Raw genomic sequence first — 21,284 nt, 5'->3', positions numbered from 1 at the left:
ATTGAATATTAGATTATAAATACCGAAGTCATGTTTCATCTTTGTTTTCAATGCTTGATTAAAATTTTCAGTTTGCAACTTTTAAATTACTGCTGAATGCTGACTTCAGTTTCCCTTTCGCCGTTATGTAAGCACATGCATCATTACATAATATATAACACCGATTAAGATTGCATGAAGAGCGTCATTATATAAGAATACAAGAGAGAGAGAGCGTTATATAAGAATCGTATGATAGGTTATTTTGAAATGACGTACTTGTGAACGATTTAGTATAAACATGTTAATATTTTTTGGACAGAAAGGGGAAATAACTAAATTAGAAGGAAGTAAGGGGCTATTAGAAATTAAAATTTTATATTTTACACACACACATACACACACACAGAGTCCATTCATTTGAAAGAAGAAACAATCCAGCCGGATTAAATTCCTTTTTAGACCACCAAATCTAAAATAGTTAATTTTGAGGTCGCCAATTATTTTTAAAGCAGCCATCGTATTTTGTTATATGTATGTATATCTAAAATAAGATTAAATCACAGTGGGAGGGTGCACATTTTTATAACTTAACCGCCTATTATTTAAAATTAAGATCTAATGGTATGTCTTATGTTTTTTGATTAAAATGTACGCTTGATCGAAGCTTTGAATTTTATATCGCAATAAACTCCAAGCTAGCTAACTCCACTGATGACGAGTCGCTTCCTGAATTATATTTATAAACAATTTATTTCTATAATTTGGCCATTTTTTTAAAGGCTAGCAATACAAATCACCGTACATGAAATTTTAGATACTTATACATTATCAGAGGCTTTCTAATGAAAAATAAGTTCATTTCATTTTTCTACATGTATATTTTTTAAACTTTAAAATTTACATTCACAGATTTTTCAATGGTACAAATGTTGTTGAATTTTCTACACACTGCATATTTAAAATCTTTTTGTTATTTGAGTTTAGTTTTTTGGAATTAAATTTTGATAATCTCTGTTAATTAGTATATCATCATGTATGCATATATATTCGATGCTTTTCTACATACAAGAAAACAGAAAATGGTTACATGATACAGAGACTGGCAGCAATACTGATTTCCAAACTTTTAGCGTCGCGATCCACATGTACGTATTGCTATGCATTGCTTATTTACGCGGGAAAAACAGAAAAGAAGAGAAGTGGAATCAGAGTAATTAAAAATGAATATTAATAAATACGTACAAATAACTATTAATAATTAATTCATTATTGTAAATTCATTAATAATAATAAGGTAAAAGAAAGAGAACTTCCAAAATCTTTCGTTGCAGACCCACCAATTACTGCGTCCCATTACACATAATCTTTGAATTACTGCACCAGAATGTAAATTTTCGTCTCTTTTTCAAGCGCTGATTTGCAACATTTCTGGTGTTTTGCATGTAGTCCCCCTTCAAATTCATTTTCTGAATGATTTACATTACCTAGAATGATTTACATTACATAGAATGATTCTGAATGATTTACATACAAAGAAACATTTATATTTCCACTCTGACTCTCGTTAACATTAATGAAAAATCGTTTTATTTACTGCTTTTATAGAATTAATTCAGGTAGTCTATATTCAGAAATATGAAAAACATTTATTAGCTGTTTTATTTTCTTGCTACTCTTTACTGAACGTGCTTGACCACATAAAGGATAATTAAAAATAATAAACTGCATTAAATTGAAAGTTTTTACTTTGGGTTGGAACTACTCGTACATTCAAACTCGTCTTTTTTCAGCAGAGGAATTTTATTGGCATAGATTAATTAAAGTCGTTGTAGCCATCCGTCCTAAATATTTTTCTGATTGTAACTGAATGAATGTCCTCACATACAGCCTTTTCATTATCCTAATGTAAAACGGATTATGTCTTGTATTTAAGCAACGCCGATGCCTACCCCTTCAAAAGCTCTAATTGAACCCAGATCAGTTTCAAAGATTTTGCATCGGCCTGGAAATAAAAGCAGAACCTCTGTGCATGCACAGGAGTGCTATAAGCCTTACTGAAAAGGCCAATGTTTTCTTTCCTTCATTACTAATATCTAACTATATTAGGCTGGATGCTGTTATAAAATTTCGATAATCATACTATTGCAATTTCATTGCTCATGGGTTTCCGATAATAGCGATCTGTACGGATAATGAGAAAATAATGTTCACTTCTATTTCAGAATAATGGTGAGGAAGATTATTTGAAAATAAAATGAAACGGTACTATTTAAGTACTTCCACAGGACAATACTGATCTTGTGATGTAGACTTGGCTGACTTCATTGACTTTCATATCAAATGGGAAAATAATTTTCACTTCAGAATAATGGTGAGGAAGATTATTTGAAATTAAAATGCTATGGGAAAATTAAAGTACTTCCACAGGACAACTACTACTCTAGCACTGTACACACTAGCTGATTTTATTGACACTGATGCCGTTATATATGCAGTACATATAAGATTGATAGGAATGTTAAGTATAGAGTGTCTCAAGTTAAGTATAGAGTTGATCAGCATGGTCCGTGCTGTGAATTCCAAGATCCTTACATTTTAACTTCCTTGCATTTTTATTTGTACAGCATGTAAGAACCATGGTATATCAGGAAAGATACATAATATAAATAAATTTGAAGGGAGACTACATGCAAAACACCAGAAATGTTAACAGGAGTTCACTGTATGAGGAAAAGAGGACTAAAAGAGGAGGAGAAGTATTAACAAAGGAATGGTAATTAGAGAATACGATAAAAATGAAGTTACATTTTGTTAAAAAGGTTGAATTTCTGTCTTTAGGTAAACATTTTGGAACATTTTGTAGATTATTACCTACCCAAATAATGTTATAAGTTTAAAGAGACTTACGGATGTTTTAACCTGTAAAGGAACTCACTTGCGCACTTCAGCTATTTCAAATACTACAAGACTGGATATAAAAGTTATAAAGCATAGGAAATGTAAATACTACTTGTTTTCCGAAGTGGTCCCTTGAATGACCAAAAATATGAAAAATCCTACTTTTCAAATCTTACTATTATTAATGTAAGCCAATACAGACCTGTTGAATGGAGCACTTTTAGACTCTGATTTTTAAAAGCGTTCACATTCTTATTGCACATGCATTACTTTTACCTTGAAAGGAAGACAGCTGTGTACAGCAAGAATTTAGCACGCTAACGTACAATAGCTGAATTGTAAGACCTCCAGAGGCGTTTCAAGGAAATCGATGAATAAAATGGAATTTCCTATTGCTTTTATTTCCATGGCGGACTGAAGAACTTCAAGTGAAACAATTTTCCGTACAGAAAGAAACGAAAAGGAAATGATCTGAAACAAAAGGACAAGAAATTCTGAAGAGATGAGTGAATAAACCTTCAAACAATTGTTCTAGATATGTTCGATGTTGTCTAACAAGTTGTTTCATTTTATTCGCAAATAAATGTCAAGTATGTAACAGAAGTAAATCTTTAAAATAAATCATTAAACTGATTTAAATTTTCAAATTATAGATGTATCGAAATTAGGTATATGTATTCATAGAATTAAATCACTAGCCCAATGAAGCACAAAGTAAAATAATTTAGTAAGTATTTTATTTACAAAACATAAAAATATCGAATAAATAATAAGTGATTTAATACATATTTTACATCGCATATGATTTAAAAAAATATTTCGATAAACATTTTGTTATGTTTCATTTTGAAAAGGAAATTTCGATTAATTCAGAATTTCCAGTACATTGAGTGCTTCAAGGTAATTACTTCTTGACTGTTATTCCGTTTACACCAGAGATGTTATTCCGTTTGTCTCCAGTTTCACAGCCATTCGTTGAATGGAATACTCATGCTCCCCGGAAAGGCAGCAGCGGCCATTCCATTTGATAGGGGACATCAACATCTGCCGAAGAAAATTCCAGTTAAAAGCAAGTAATCCATTCACCTTCTTCAGCAAATAGTTAATTTTGAATATAATTTGTTATATGAAATTCTAAATTTTATTAATTAAAAACACCTCAATAAGAAATTAAAAATTTCCTCACAATATTACGTAACTAATATGTCTATTTATAGTATTTTAATTACAAAAGAAAATGAACTTACCTGAGAATGTAATTCTCCGTTACTGGCATGACCTCCATCTAAAGCCCGAATTTCAAGTCCTGCAGGAGCGATCACTATCACGAAGAAAATCATGCAAATAAAACTATCACACTTACCTGCTTTAAGAGTTCGTCACACCGCATAAAAATCTTCTTCATATATAGAAATAATTTTACATAATTTTGTTGACTATTAAACAATTACGTTTCAATGATGTAAAATCAAAATACTTTTTATGCGAAAGAAAGAAATTTCAGAAGTTTCTAGAAGTTTGACGGAATACTTTTGCAAAAACTGAAGTTTAATTCAATTCTTGCACAAGTTTACAAGAACTTAATCAGACGACAATTCTTGTTAATGTGCTCCATCGAAATCAAAAGCAAACAAATTAATGCTGTTTGTCGGGAGTACTTACCCATCATCAAAAGAAAACAGAAGCATAAAGTGTTTTGGTCGTAAAAGTTTTTTCATCGGCGAGGCAAAATATTACATAACGCACACACACACACACAAAGGAATGATTAAAATTAGATTAATTTCTAAATGAAAATTTGAATGAAATGTTTTAAGAATTTTCGAAATAATAAAAGAAACTTTTACTAAGGTGTCCCACTCGAAAGAGGCTCCGGGAAAAGTCAGATAAAAGTCTTATAACAGAAGGAAATGAAACCGAATTTTTACGTAACTTGCCTTTATGATTGAGAAAGGAAAGCGCATTAGAAGAGGTGCTGGAAGTGACCTCCTCGCAACTGTATACACAATTCAACACGGTGTTACATTTTCGTCTATGTTACTCCGAGGTTATACGTGGTAGAGTGATGAAGCGTGGTTCCACTAGCAGGATACGTGAACTAAACGAAACACACGTTCATGGTATAGGGACAACTAGCATGCAACCGTCGAGGAACCCTTTTCATTCACAGAAGATGGGTGTGTTTTGCGCATTACCACAGCGAGGCATTATCGGGCCAATTTTTTTACATTATTGTCACTAGTGAATTGTACCAAGCACTTTTTCATGAATTTGGGAACCAGATGGATGATGAGGAGCTGACGCTTGGCTTACCAGCAAGATGTGGCAACATGCCACACATCTGTAGCGAATATGAACGCGATGAAATCAGTTTTCCCATTTTTCCAGACTCGATCTCCATTGAAGTTTTTCTATGAGGGTCGTCTTAAAGGTAATGCATACAAACACAAACCATGCACATCGACGATTTGCTTCAGAACATCCGTCATGAAATCCAAGGATTGACGCCCAATACTCTGGCAGCAACATGCGCGAACATGCAGCGCCAGATTTAACTGTGTGTACAGGAAAGGGGGATCACTTCCAGAACTTCTTCTAATGCACTTTCATTTTTCAAAGATAAAAGTGCATCGTGTAATAATTTTTCATGTAAAAATTTGGTTTCGTTTCCTTGTATAATAAGATTTTCATCACACTTTTCCCGGGGCCTCTTTAGAGTGAGACACCCTCTACTTATGAGCTGTTAAGACAGCTTTGAAAATTCGTTGATGTAGAAAGTGATAGAATTTATCTGTTACGTCTAGTTATGGTTAACTGGTAGTAATCATTTCCCTGTTATAACGAAAGGGCTATGCTATCTTTTTGGAAACAACCGAGGATCTTATTTTGTATTACTGAAATGAATGTGAAAATGATAAATCTTTTTAAGAGCGTTATTCTGAATAACTATTAGGGAGCTAGATATAAAAATGAGTGAAATTCAGCATTTCTTGAAACTATATTTATTTCACGATCCTCAGCTTTTACAAAAATTCATGAAAACAACTTCAAAAAACAAATCTAATTCCTGACAGTTCATTTTTGCATTTAAATAAGAACAGATAAAACACAATTTAAATTGGGGGAAGGGAAGTCATCTAGGATTTATTTAACACGGCCGAACAAAAGCGTCTCCTAAAGTTTCTTTATCGTCCTTTTATCTCCAAAATGAAATGAGACCCGGTTCTAAGCAATGAATGGCCCATTAGCTACTCCTATTCTTAAAGGGTTAAGAAAACATGCTAATCAGATATAAGGATATAACCATTACACTTCAGATCTACGAACATTTCATTTCATTTCGCTGTCAACATACAGTTGGCCCACTGGGTAACAGCTGAACAGCAGTTAGATTTCAAATAAACTCTATGATATCCTTCTTGGTTCATGTCACAATATTTGCTTAGACCAGCAAGCTATGCAAATTTAATGGCATGCAGCGTTAAGTTAAAAGCAGAAGGTTAATCTTAACGGAAAGGCTATTGGAGCTTTCGCCACGTCGCCGCTATGTCCCACTGAGCATTATGACTTGCTGCGTTCGTAAAGACGAAAGTAAGTTAAAAGCTGTGCCGTGGTAAGGATTTTACAAATTTAGCGATAGAGTAGCCGACCAGGGTTTAATTATGAATTTTGAATACAGTACGATACGATAAGTGAATCGTTTCGTTTGAATTATCATTTTCGTTGTAACTTACCAAGAGTGTATAAATAAATCTTTATTTGATTTTATAATCGGTTTGTGTTTTTATTAAAAAGATATGTTTCCGAAATTACAATTTGACTATTTTATAATTAAAATTTGAGACAGTTTCAGATTGTTCTCATTCTAAAAATGAAATAGTTTAGAATAAAGAATAGTTGAGCTCTCTCAAAGTTATCAGGGGTAAAGGGAAGAAGAAATTTGATTTTAATAAAAAAAAATCTAGTCATCTGTACAGTTTTACTAAATGTCATAAGAAACTAGTTTTATAAATCCTATCCTTTAAAAATTCAAAACTCATAGGTAAATATGGTCGGAGATATTTTGTTTATGGAATACAATGGAAAGAAAACGCCATTTTGAGTTATTTTTCAGAAATGAAATTTATCACAAAATATATAAATAAAAATATATTTGGTGCCTTTAAGAACTGAAATATCTAAAAGATACAAAATCAAGATTCAAATTTTCACCATTGCAAATACTTACTGATATATGTACACGATGGATAAGTAAAATGACTCAACTTAAGAACTTGGCAAGAAAGAAATCGACCGGGATACTTAATAAATGCTCCTTGGAGAAAACAGTTCCCGAGAACAAATATTGATCACTACATACTTCCTTCAGAAGACTAGACTCTAAAGAATCCCAGAGGACTTTCAAGCTTGATTACCTCAGCTGAAGCAAATTTAAAAATGTGCTAGTTGAAGCTTCAGAAAAAATGCTTCAGTTTTGTACTTTTAACATAGAACGTTTGAGAAAAAAATAAGTATTTGAAAGGAATTGCTCTCCAGTAGAGCCGGTTCTACTCTAAAAGTAAACTACCATTAGTTCTGTCAAAAATCCTATATTTCAGTCACAGACACCTTAAAAATTTAATGGACTTACTTGTTAAAAGAAGTTGAACGAATATGAGTAATCAAGTGGAATTTAAGTAAGTTTTAAAAGAAAGCTGTAAAACATACTGCAAAAGTTGTCTTTCTCTCTTTCTATACTATATATGCATATATAAATACAAATAATAATTCTACGTAATTGTGAAAATGCATTAAGAAACTTCAATTTTTATTCTTAAAATGAGACCAATGAAACTAGATAAAAAGATCAATTTTTCACATTTAAAGAATGGCATTCTTATATTTAGAGAATGTCAAAACATGGTTATTTCATTACAGAGAAAATAACTAGATATGAACAAATGCATCAATTCTTTATCTCCTGTTTTTGTTTTAATTAGAATTAGGAATTTCACTTCGTAAAAAATAAATCAATTTGCAATTTTAATTATTCACTTCACATACATAAGAATATTCTTCTCAAAGAAACTATTTTCTGCACATTTAAATTGCACAATGTGTTACTGAGCAAAACTACACCAGTTAGAATCATCATGACCGTTGAATTATTTCACAAATTTTACATATCGTCAAAATTAATTGTATATTTTTTATGCAGAGATATTTTCGGACTCAAACACCCAAGACCGGAAGTATCAAGCTAATTTACTAACACCGCAAACCAATATTTTTGACGCTGCCGTGATTCAATGACATTTAAAATTTACGATTTACATCTAATTGCTATTTATTCACCATTTTGTTTTCAGAAACGGAAGAGAATGCTATGATTCTCGGATTCTACGCTTAGCTTTGTAACTGATGATAAACGGACTTTCATATATCATCGCCATGAAAAGCAGAAAATTTCAGACTCATCTAACAAACAGAAAATGAAACAGAAGAGCAAACTTTTGCTCGTTTGTAACAAAGTTTTTTTCAGATGAAAAGAGAAGACTTATTTGGAAGAAAAACCTCCTCTGATATCGAATTTTGTATGTAGTTTATTTCAAAAAAAGAAATTTGATACGCAGTTAGAACCTCCTCGGCATTACTCACAATACTAATAAATCGGATATTTATCATTTACAGGAAAGTTAAGATATGTATTAATAATGTTTCAATTAATATGAAACGCATTTGAAATTCAAGCTTTAAAATGGATTTCATTTGAAGATTATTCAATCGTTAACGAGATAATTCCAAAATAAAATATTAAAAACTTAAAAATAAAATAATTAGCAGTAAAAAATTGTATTAAAATTTTAATCAAAATTCCCCTTAAAATACTTTGTAACAAAAATTATGAAAAATAGTTTTAGTGACTTTAACTTGAAAAACCCAAATATCATTATATACATCAAAGTTCCTAGCTAGTTGCAACAAGCACTAAAAAACTAAGGTGAAATATTTAGCTTCTGTAGCGCAGTTGGCGGAACACAAATTTGTCTACAATGTGACACTTTCCGAAATGAAAGTCTAGATATAGATTTTATTAGTGAATTCACTTTATACAGCCTAGGGGAAAAAAGGCAAGAAATTACGCATTTTTAAAATTCATACATGAAAAAGTGGAAGTACAATGGTTAAGACCTGTTTAACAACGAACATTACAATTTTATTTAATATTCATGCCCTTTTGCGCACTTAAACCCCGATGTGCGGCATAACAAATTATATGCAGCTTATCATCAATGAAACAACAGATTGCTTATACTTGTAAGTAGATTAAAAACATGCAAATGTTTGAATTTTACATCTGCTTTTGAAAATTATATACAAAAAATACGTATGCACTTACAGTGATAATATATATAATTCTGCAGAAAGGTCAGAGATAAATTTTCATGAAAACTGCACAGACACTATTTTGATCAATATGCTACTGCTGTTTTAGTAATGTTGGCAATAATACATTATAACCACAAAAGAACAATCTGATGACAAAATTAAACTACTTTCTATACGCGATAGACGATGTAAATAACTGAATGATTTATTGTACTATTTGATATTTTATGGCAAGCTAATTACTCTACAAAAATTTGACGGTGCTTTACTATCCATTTTCCATCTTAATATTAATTGGCAATACAGCTCTAACAATTGTCTGCTTATCATCCAAAGAAAATACCAGATTCAACGAGAACAAAAAGAGTTAGTGTCATGAAATTTTAAGTTTAGCCCATGAATACACAATACTTTGAGTTTAGCCCATGAATACACAATACAGTTAAATATAAGTATGGATAGGAAATGTTCAGGCAATTAAATAACGTTAGCAACAAAATCGGATGACGTTCCGAAGACAAGTATAAAAATAGGGTATATGAATAGTAAATATATGTCCTGTCAAATCCCATTATGATAATTCGGTTTTATTTGCGATCATATCGTTCAGATTACATTTATTGAATATTTTAGCTTAATAAATATAGTCCTTAAATTTCTTTCAGAGTTTAAGCTACCTATAAAGGCTACAAACGCCTTAGCGACATTAATCGCTCAGTGTTTACGATTTAGGGCGCGAAAGCTTACTCCTAACTAATATTGTGAAAATCTTTAATATTCTTAACACAATTACGTGTTTAAGGTACTGATTTACATAAATTTACAATTCTAGCGGAATATTTGATGCTAATGTTTTCATGATATTCTGCGTTAAATATTAGCATTAAGCAGTAGAATTATATTGGACGCAACAAACATAAAAATTTAATATAAAAACAGGTTATCACATGAAAAACGTTTTCCATTAAGATTTTGAAAACGAACAATTTATTTGGCATGTAAGGAGAATAGCGTTTAATTCCTAAAATGTTATTCTCGTGAAAGCAAATTCTTACAGAAATAAATCAAACACATTGACTATAAATACCTATGTGTAGATATTAAAGTACCTCAAGCTACTCGAGAGAACATCTATAAAACAGTTTTCAAATGATTTCGTTGATTAAATAAGTTGTAGAGACATTAGGTATTTTTTAGAGCAGGCAAGATGAAAAATGAGCAATCGCCTTCGGCGGGAATCGAACCACGGACCTTTGAAATACCGGCTCAACGTGCAGACCACTACACCACGAAGGCTCGCGAAGAAAGTGGGAAAAATACCTTATAAAGTAATGTCATAAATGAATGATTTTCATCAATTAATGACGCAGTACCTTATGGATTGATTTCACATTTTCACTAAGATGTTCAAAATGTTACCAAACACTTTTACAATTCTGGTATGATCATCAGATGCATAGATCATAATCGCATGAAATTTAAGATCAGCCAGTGTGAAGATGTTTGCTTCGTATTGCATGAGAGATGGACACGAAATTCTCAAGAGCAAATTTTCAGAGTGTAGGCATGTAAACACTGCTAGAAATGCAATGCCAGGCATCTGCATTAACTGGGAATTCCACCGCTGGCTTTCTCATGCAGCATTAGTTCTTTCATTCAGATTTAAAATGCTTTCGTACTACAGGCAGGTATGTTCATAATTCAGCGCATCTTAGCAGAAATAAACCTTATTTAATCTAAACTTAACAGAAATGACATAAATGAAAATCTTGAGATCCTTCTTGAAAATGGACCGAAAGTAATTTCAACTTACTATGGTAGATATTTAATCTTATTTAATAACACTACAGTTTGCATGCCTCTTGAGAATTTCGTAGAACATAAGATGACGTCAAAACCAGAATGGGGAGTTTAAGCAATTCTAGAGATGCTTACTGATTCGAAATGAAAATTTACGAGCTGAGAATTTCGCAGGACCATGTAAGAATAAGCGCAAAGAGATGAAATAAAATTATGCAGGGTTTAGAGCTATATACAGAACATGATAAATAGGAACAAGCGCTAAAGGATGTAATCAAATTATAAAGGATTTTGTAGCTAAATACGGTGTACCTCAGTTCAAAATCCAGCTTTCACACGCAATCTAAGAATTCTCTAACAGAGTTTGAATCTCCTTAAAATTAATTTGGATTATGAAACTGGTTCTTTGTCGTTTAATTTTAATTGAAATATAAAACAATTAAGAGCTAATCGATCATTTGGTTACCTCTTATTATGACAAGGCACACGGAGACGAATCTTGAGATTAATGTCTTTGCAGAGAACTTCTAAGGGAAACAGTTTCATATTCACGTTACGTGCAAGAAACGAAATCACGAAACTTCCATGCAGGCAGTTCAGTTCGTAGAAATTCAAATCCCGCATGAGTGTTGCGGGGTTTATGACAATTTCAGAAATCCCGGTTGAACAAAATCTCTTCAATGAAATTCTCTAAGGTTTCCTTTGAGAACTGTTGATGATGCGGGATGCAAATTTTAAATAATATTTAATGAAATGAGACACTAATTGCCCCCTGTCCCCCCAAAAAATCAAACTTCTACATTCTTCCACTTTATAGGAGTGCTTTGGAATTTTTAAAATATTTAACATAATTATAATTTTATAATGAAAATAACATATGGATAAAATTAACGTCTTAAAAGAACAATCTTTTTTTCATAAATAATACTTAAAGCTAAATCAGACTTCGCTATACGTAATAGACTTCCATAATGATTCCAATCCTAGAATAAAAAAATGAAGTTTATTTCCTTTTTAAAGTGTGAAAGAATTTGATACTATGTTATTTATTTACTTGCATTATCAGGTAAATGAGCAGAAAAGTTATGATGCTGTAAAACGATTAATTTCTAGTTTTAGTTTCGAAACAAAATTTAGAATTTTATAAAAAATATCTCATTTCCCCCCTCTTACGTCATGTGTGCGCAATTTTTACGGAATTCAGTGGGAATGTTATTGGCGATAAATATACAAAAATGCATATGTTAAAGTCATACCCAAGCCTTTTGTGATGTTTTTTAACCATTCCCATGAATTAATTGGTTTGGTTTATTTAATTATAATAAAGCACTCGAGCAATATCTGCCTGAGGGATGCCTTCGTGGAGGACGTTTTAAGGGAAATTGGCTAATATACACGTTACACACGGGAAAAAACAAGAAAACGCCCATGCAGCCAGCCCGTTCGCCGGGATTCGAACCCCATACCCAACTATTAAACCCACGAATTAAATTAAGATAAAAAATTAATATGAATACAGTAGGTTCGCTGATTGTTAAATTAACGACAAATACCGCAAGATAAGAAGTTTCTTATATCACTAAAGACATCTCAAATACATAAATTATGCAATAAATCAGCGATTATAATATCAGTTACGCATTTCCAATTCCCAACAGAAAATACTATTATAAATTATTTAATTTTTGTCGCACAGTAGCTCTCTGAGTTTTAAGTTTTCCACACAATAGCTCGGTTTATCGATTTAAAAATTTTCTTTTATAGGTGTCTCATCTAGACTTCATTTATACGTGGCAATGCAGTGTAGGTTGTTAAAAAGCAATGATTCGGAAACTAATCGCACATCTTTCGTAAATGGATATCTAATTGATAAATCCTTTGTTTTTCCAGCAGCAAAAATAATTTAATCAATCAACGGAACATTTAGCTGATAATGTTTACCCATTTTATTGAATTAATTTTTTTGGTGTCAAACTGTCCGAAAGAGCATTTCCCAAGCCTCATCATTCACTTAAAAAAGCTTACAGTCTAGTGATTTAAAAAAAATGTATGCGGATGAATTGATGAAGCCAAAACAGATACTCCTGTTAAATTAAAATGAGTTAGATATAGGGAGAACTATTGCCTTTTACATCTTCAGACTTGAAAACTAAAACTTTATTAAACCTTTCACATAATTTATTGCTGAGCATTTCCCAGTTAAAGTTACCGTTTTCAAATCATCTTTAACGACCTAGCAGTTTAGGTTAAATTTGGTTATGTAAATGAAAGCAAAAGAATGAGAAATTTTCTGCGATTTTGTACCGTATTTAACTTCAGACGAAATTACGCAACAGCTTCATAAGTGAAATTTCATATTATTTTTACACGTTAATACTAAAGATTTCAAAATGCAATAGGAATGAGAGATGAGTGTATGTAATAGCAGTCATTTTAAAGAAAAAAAGTCATAATGACACACGTTTGTAAGCTTACACAAAACGCATTTAGGCAAATTTCAATATCTTAAACACATCATTTACCAAACATTAATCATTTATTTTTACTGCAGAAAGGCAACGATTACATTACAGCGCAGCGCACAGAGAGTATCTGTCTTATGATGGATATCCACGTAGACAGATTTTTAAAGACAATTGACTCGTAATTAAAATTCACATTAAAAAAAGTCATAAAAAGAAACCTACCGCGTAGCCTGTTTCAGTGACTTTTAAAAGAAAAATAATTAACATAGAGAATTAGCCTCATTATTATTATCATTATTGATGTCTTTAAAAATTAGCTTAACAAAGGATACCGAGCGACTACTGGTACATATACAGGGTGATCAGCGAATAAGCCCTGATTTCAAAATTAAATATCTCTACAACGACGATCAATAGAATTATGCGGTAAACTGTACGTTTATTATCAAAACTGTAAAAATGGTGTGCAAAAGTTTATAAAATTTAGTTACGAAAATCGTTAACAGATGGCGCTCTGCACTGAAAACTCTCTCTGAAAGGAGTAAAAAAAATAATTAAAAAAATAAAGTGAAGCAACCTTTGCAATCAAAATACAATTTTTTTCAAAATGTTCACCGTTCGAAACAATGAGGTGGCGTAAACGAACAATGAAATTTGACATCACGTCTTGCAATGTCTCGACGGAAATGGAATCACATGCAACACCAATCAACGATTCAAGCTCATCTAGAGTAGCAGGATTGTTTCGATAGACAGCGTCTTTCAATGCGCCCCACAGAAAGAAGTCACAAGGACTCAGATCGGGAGAATATGGAGGCCAAGCTATTCCTGTGTCAGTAAATTGAGGATAATCTAACGCAATTACTCTATTCCCAAATTATTCATGAAGAAAGGAAAAAACTTTATTTGTTCGATGTGGTCGAGCCCCATCTTGCAGGAACCAGTCGATCCTCCAACGCTAGTTGAGTGATGACAAAATTGTAACGTAACATTCTGTAGTTATCGTTTTTCGTACGAAAAAGGGTCCGATATTGCCTCTGGCGCATACCGCAGCCCATGCCATAACTTTAGGCGAATGCAGTGCTTTTTCTTCACACAAATGAGGATTTTCGGTACCCCAAAATCTCCAGTTTTGTTTATTAACGATTCCCTGTAAAAGAAAATGTGCCTCATCTGTGAACCAGATGCAGCTCACATCAAATCTGTCATTGTCGATCATTGTTAAAATCTGATTCGCAAAGTCAACCCTTTGTTGCACAGCTTTCAAGGGTATGGCCTGATGACTTTGGATTTTGTATAGAAACAGCCGTAGACTATTATTAAATATTTTTTGTGTGCTCGTGTTCTTCAAATCTGTCTCTGATGCAATTCGTCGGATGTTTGTCCTAGGATTTTGCTGAACAAATTCAAAAACTTTGGCTGCATTTTCAGGGGTGACTATAGTTTGCTTAGGCCCAACATTTTCCTTTCGATCATCAGCCACGCTGCCAGTCCATTCGAATTTCGCGAAGAGCATGCGAATGGTTTTCGCATCGGGTCCAACTGGAACATTGAATCGGTTTTGAAAACTGCGACGTGTTGCCGTAGGTGAAATTCCAGAACCAAAATACACGTTGTTCAATGGAATACATTATTTAACTTTCTACGCTAGCCTCTTTTCACTAGCCAACAATTGTACTGATCACTTTCGATTTCGAAGCACATTTTAAAGGCTATTGATAGGTCATTTCGATTAGAGCGCCATCTGTTAACGATTTTCATAACTAAATTTTATAAACTTTTGTACACCATTTTTACAGTTTTGCTAATAAACGTACAGTTTACCGCATAATTCTACCGATCTTTGTTGTAGAGATATTTAATTTTGAAATCAGGGCTTATTCGCTTATCTCCCTGTAGATTGAGCGATTCCTAGTACACATAGATTCTTTGCTTTCGTATGCTTTGGCGTATGCTCTATGTTACTATTTCTGTTTTCAAAAGTCAACTGTCTTTGTAAACTAGGTACACAGGCGTGATTAGGTCTAATTCACAAAACATACAGAGTGTTAGAGATTTGGGAAGTGTAATATTATACACCTATGTAGATTAAATAACTTTCCAGCTTCAATAAATAGATGATAAAAGTTGTGTTATGAGCATATGAAGCGGATGACTTTCCGTTTTCATTAACGTCTTAGGGTATCCATACAATTTCTGAAACACATTAACGTGTTTCAGAATTAACGTAACGTATTATCGCATACGTTACGTTAAATACTAATGTAATTTATTTGCTAGAGCTGAATGCCAGGGGTAAAATCAATGAAGACCGCACTTTAATCACATTTCTTTTAGAATTCATGTTTATACATCACCTCGCATTTTTTATACGTATTTGTGTAGTCTTTGAGTATTTCTTAGGATTTCAGATTCCTTGGACTAAACATTTTTAGATCTTTTTTTGAGGCGGTTTTCTGATTAAAATAATCTACTGAAACGAACATTTCTATAATGCAAATGAAATACAGAACTGGATTTATAAACTTTAAAAACGTATCACACCTGGTACTCAAAACAAGCGTAACGAAATTACATTAAAAGAAGCCAATGCAAAAAATAAATACATTAATAAATAAAATTTTAAAAGATAAAAAATAAAAAATACATAATTTTATTGAATTATATTTTGTTAAATTTATTTGTTACCTATTTTTGACACTAGCTTATCTTTTTAATTTCCCAAAGAAAAAAAGTTATTACGTTTTTCTTTTTATCGCACCCAAATATGACAGAATATTACCATGAATTTATTAATGCGATAAAAATCAGCTCCTTATTTCTAAAAACGTCAAGTTAATTTAAATCCACTCCTAAGGAAACCCTAATTGTTACTATTGATTTTAGCCCGAATTTTTTAATTCCTTTCGAAAACTTACATAAAACTATACAAGCAAAAGAAAACTTATGCTGTTCAGATGTCAATTAAAAAAAATTGCTTCTCACATCCTGAACTTAAATGCTTTAGTTGCTTCTTCTTAAAAAACTAAGCTGTTAGAAAAACTGCCAATATTTCTAAGCAGCACCGTGGTGATGGAAGAAATAATATATTAGATATTAGTAATTCAACTCTAACTTGAAATGGGTACTCACGTTAGCAAGAATTTGCAGTGACTCCACATAGGATTTCTCCGTATCATACAATTCACCCACAACATGTGTCCTGGTGTCCTACAAAGAAAACACGGAGATTAGTATGATAATACATCTGCTGCATATATGCAGTAGAAGAATCAATCACAATGTAAGATGAATGAAGATGAATTGATCACAATGTGAAAACACGGAAATGTTTCAAACGTGACACACGAAGATATTACTTTAAAATAACAAATAACACGTAGAAAAATATTACAACATTTTAAAAGATGAGCGAATGATAAAGCAATTGCTACTAAAATCCTGTAAATATACAGTACAGGAAATAAAACTTTAAAGATAAATTTTATCATACAGATTTTAAGCAGATGACCCTTTTTTAAATTTGCTTATTTAGAATGGTCTCATTAATTTAAAAAATCATTTGTACTGAGATAATCGTAATGATCTTCGCGATTTTATCTATTAATTATCTTTAAAAACACGCAAACTTATAAACTAAATCAGTTTCTCTTCTGTGAAAATTTTCACAATCAGTCGGATGCGTCTTAAAGCAATAACGTCTTTGCATATGAGACTCTACTTAAAATCTATGTATACCACAAGTCGTTCAGTATGCTTTGTTAAGCCAATTTTTAAGGATAATTGATAGATAAAATCCCGAAGATCATTATGACTTATAGCATAAGCGAAAAGGGTTATATAATCAACAGTAATGCAAATGAATTTCTTTTACAAACCGTGTAAATTCTTAATGAAACCGACATTCGTAACGCAGCGAATGCCCGTTCTGTAGTCCGGTTTAGTGGATATTTAGCATTGAACAAAGGCGGCATACACGCATCTCATAGTTGCCTTAAAGGCAGAAATCCCGTCAAGTTAAATCGAATGACTGAGACGGCCAGATAGGATGTGGATGATCATTAAAAGTGCACAGTTAAGTCTACCTTTATGAAACTTCCAACTGAGACAGATATTGTCTAAGTATTGATCTTGTAAGGAATAGACTAAGTGAGTGGGTGGAGCGTGCCGTCCCCACTTCTCGGGAGGGAGGGGGGAAGTTAAGACGATCATTTTAATTATAAAAACTGATTCTTACAGCGTTTACATCACATAACTGTTTTCAATTCCCGAAATTAAACGTTTTATGAATTACAGAAATATGAAATTCACAGCCTTTGTAATAGTTTGATTTAATATATTTTACATAATCACTTTTTTCTACAGTTCGTGCACGTTTTCGAGCGTAATTCTTGTTTTTCTACAAACGCCTTTACTCTGGTAAAACAGTAAAAATATTTAATCTTAAGAAATGACATAACTCTAAAAATTTTATATTCTTAAAAATTTGAATCCCTCCCCTTTCAAAATATGCGATAGACACTGTTTCTGAAAAGACAGCTTAAATTATACACATAGCACTCTAAAAAGTACACATAAAGGCACACTAATACTATTATTTTATATACTTCATAGGATTTATAATTTTCAATAATATTCATTTAAATTATACAAAATAATTTCCTATTTGCCGATACATTTTAAACTGTTACCGTAAATCAAAAGTTTCTAAATAATATGCTAAATAAAAGAGAAGAGTTGAAATTTAGGAGGGGGAGAAATATGAGACAAATATGGTACTAGGCAATATTAAAAATCGAAAAAAAAATGCAGCGTTTGTTCAGCATTAATTTCAAATAAAAAGGTCTTCACGTATTTCGAGTATCAAAGAAATTACTCTTTTTATCCAGAAGCAAATTATAATGCCTATAATTTGGGCCCTTAATTATAGGCAGCATAATTAGCTGTCATAAAAAAAGTTTTTTTTTTTCGAAACTCAATCAATATTTCATCTGAAGTTAACTCTGAGAAAAAATTTTAGTTCTACTAATTTTATAATTAGGAATGCCATTTTTTATAAAATGGCATTCCATTTTCTATTTCAATTTCTGTTATTTGGGCTGTTCTATACAGAAAGTATGATGAGAATTTTTTTAGAGATCTACGTTTATTTTAATTACATACGTTTTATAAATTATTTTTGAAGCTTTTGTTGAGAACACATTCTGATACATTTTTAAAAATTAGTATAAATATTATCAGTGTTTACGAAAGCAATTTTTTAAAGTATTCCGTTAATAAATCACATATTTCAAATACATCTATCATTAATGAGGAATCTTCGCTTTCAAATCATTAATTTCATACACAGAAAAGCAGTATTTAAAAAATGACTAACAAGGTTACATTACACAAGGGCGGGGTTTTTAAGGCAAAATCAATCAACAGTATTTGCATAGATACAATTAAAGCATTTTATATCGGTAGTAACTTTCACTAAAAATACAACACATCTGTTTTGAAATGTTTTACGAAATGAATTTTGATATATTTGTAAAAAGAAAATTATATTTTTTGGAGGGTGTTTTTTTCCCACTCTACAACGGGCCGTAAAATAAAGACAAGAATAAAAAAAACATGAATTTATTAGCAGACGTTACGTACAAATATGGTTACTTTTGACAAAATCGCCGTAAGATTCAGACATTTGTCATATCAGTGGATGAGCTTTTCGATCCTTCCTTCGAGGAACGTTGCCACCAATGATGTGAGGTGGGCCTCACTGGTTTGGAATCTTCGGCCTTCTAGACGGTTCTTCAATTCAAGGAAGAGGAGAAAATCACTCGGATCTAAGTCGGGGCTATACTCCGAGTGGTCAAACTCGTTCCAGTTTGGGACACAGCGTATAGCTCTGAATTAGCATCTAGTGATTTTCGTCTCTTCACTGAGTTAAAGAACTGTTTAGGAGGCCAAAGATTTAGACCAATGAGTAGCTTTAAAAAACGTTCAGGCTTGTCTCACATCACTGGCGATCTTCGAAGAAGGGATTGCAAAACTCGTAAAATGCCCCTCGTATTTGTTTCTGCTCTCCTAAATTATCATTTTCACATGATTCATAATAACATGCAGTTGCATGTTGCAATCTACTTTTTAACTATACACTTGCGTTCTTATAAAGATTAGAATGAAACACTAAATTAAATTCGTTTTTCCTCAGGTTTGCCATCATTAACATAATCTTTTAAAGAAAGAAATATAAGATAATCTACACTTCTGAAAACTTTCATTATTGCGGTATCCAGGCATAACTGGAATGATCGCAGCTTGAAATATATTATATTTGCAATATCAAGAAGAGATGGCAAAATGATAATTTATAATGCCTGTAAGAAAGATGGATTTTTCTCTTTTCATTAACAGTACATCACGATGAATTGCAACTTTTTGTTACGATGTAACAATACACTAAAATCCGCAGGTTTAATTATAACACACTCTTTATTTTACAAATCACGTAAATGAATAAATCATATTTTTTATCTCCTATGTAAACCCTTTTTAACTCTGAACGTAAGAAGTAAATGAGAAAAGTCACCTGAATAGCACATATCAAAGTAGATGGAGGAAGTTATTTAAAAGATTGAAGAACAATAAGCAATTATAGAAATAAATCAGTCTGACAGAATACAAAAAAGGGCAAGTTCTTTGATACAGTGATTTTTAGAAAACTAAAACCTTATCTGAAAATTCAGCCTTTCTTTAGTAAACTAAATGTGTTTACTAATATAAGTTTATATATTTATTTTTAAAGATAAGGTAATAAAGATAACAAAGAAACTTAAGACAGGTTTTTCAACAGCTTTCCTAAAATAACTCAAAATGCTTGATAGGAGGTAGAGGATAATGCAGAAAAGCAAATGATAAAACTTTAGTGATAATAATTTTCTTGTTACATAATGAAAACAAAAATCTTAATAGTTTTTTTTTTGGAGCGTGCTACTAAGCAAAATTTCCAGTAATTGAAGAAAAACTAGAGATTTAAAAAGAATTCAATGAGAGCAGACACTGGAGAGACATTGTTCTGCCTTCTCCAGTGTCTGCTCTCATTGTGTAATTGGTAGCATGCCCAGCTACCAGTCGGAAGATCCGGTGCTCGAATCCCAGAGAGCGCCTAGCTCATATTTCCTGTTTCCTAATCCAAATAAATACCTAAACACAGTACACGTATCAGTACTTTTTAGCTCTTTTAACCAAAAAATAATTTCTGGGACCAAAAATAATCCCGGATATACTCTTTTACATCTTTTACACGTAAATCACAAAAATACTCGATACTGTATAAAATCAGAATCTAGAGATACGCTTACAAATTGGAAAAATCAGACATATTGCATTAAAAATTTAATCTGCATTTCTTTTTCAACTTTAAAAAATTATTCTAAAATTTGAAATAAAGCAAGTCTTTTATAATTAAAAACAACATAGACTTTTCATTTAAGCAATTTCTTTAATAATTAATTTCGCAACTTTTCTTCATTAAAAATATTGTTATATTAGCACAACAAATTTTAATTAAGGAAACAAGCTGTCCTTAAATTTAGTAAATTAATTACGCTTTTCGAGGAATACATCGCAACAAGTGCATTACAATAAAAAATTATGCATATAAACTTAAAAATAGTAATAACTTAAGTAGTGTGACTGATGAATAGATTTAGAAAAAATGAAAAGTTAAATAAATTAAAGTAGCGGAGTATAGATTAATTATGATTATAAACATTTTTATAATAA

The 21,284-nt window shown here is 31.7% G+C and overlaps 1 protein-coding gene across 4 annotated transcripts in view; it reads right to left on the bottom strand.

Moving 5' to 3' along the window:
- LOC118180501 (uncharacterized) overlaps nt 1–21,284 on the bottom strand; it is a 524,461-nt gene that overhangs the window by 167,511 nt on the left and 335,666 nt on the right. For all 4 annotated transcript variants that reach the window (XR_015039137.1, XM_035349588.2, XM_085809646.1 and 1 more), the window contains exon 7: nt 16,647–16,724. Coding sequence is in view for 3 of the 4 variants with exons in the window: in XM_035349588.2 (XP_035205479.1) it covers nt 16,647–16,724 (78 nt within the window). In the remaining variant the exon portion in view is untranslated. The remainder of the gene's footprint in view (nt 1–16,646; nt 16,725–21,284) is intronic.

This window comes from Stegodyphus dumicola, chromosome X2, assembly GCF_044657685.1.
Source record: "Stegodyphus dumicola isolate Sdum_Otavi_A_Nest chromosome X2, ASM4465768v1".
Classification (NCBI taxonomy): domain Eukaryota; kingdom Metazoa; phylum Arthropoda; class Arachnida; order Araneae; family Eresidae; genus Stegodyphus; species Stegodyphus dumicola.
Note: the sequence above shows the minus strand (reverse complement) of the source record. Positions and strands in the feature narration are given on the sequence as shown.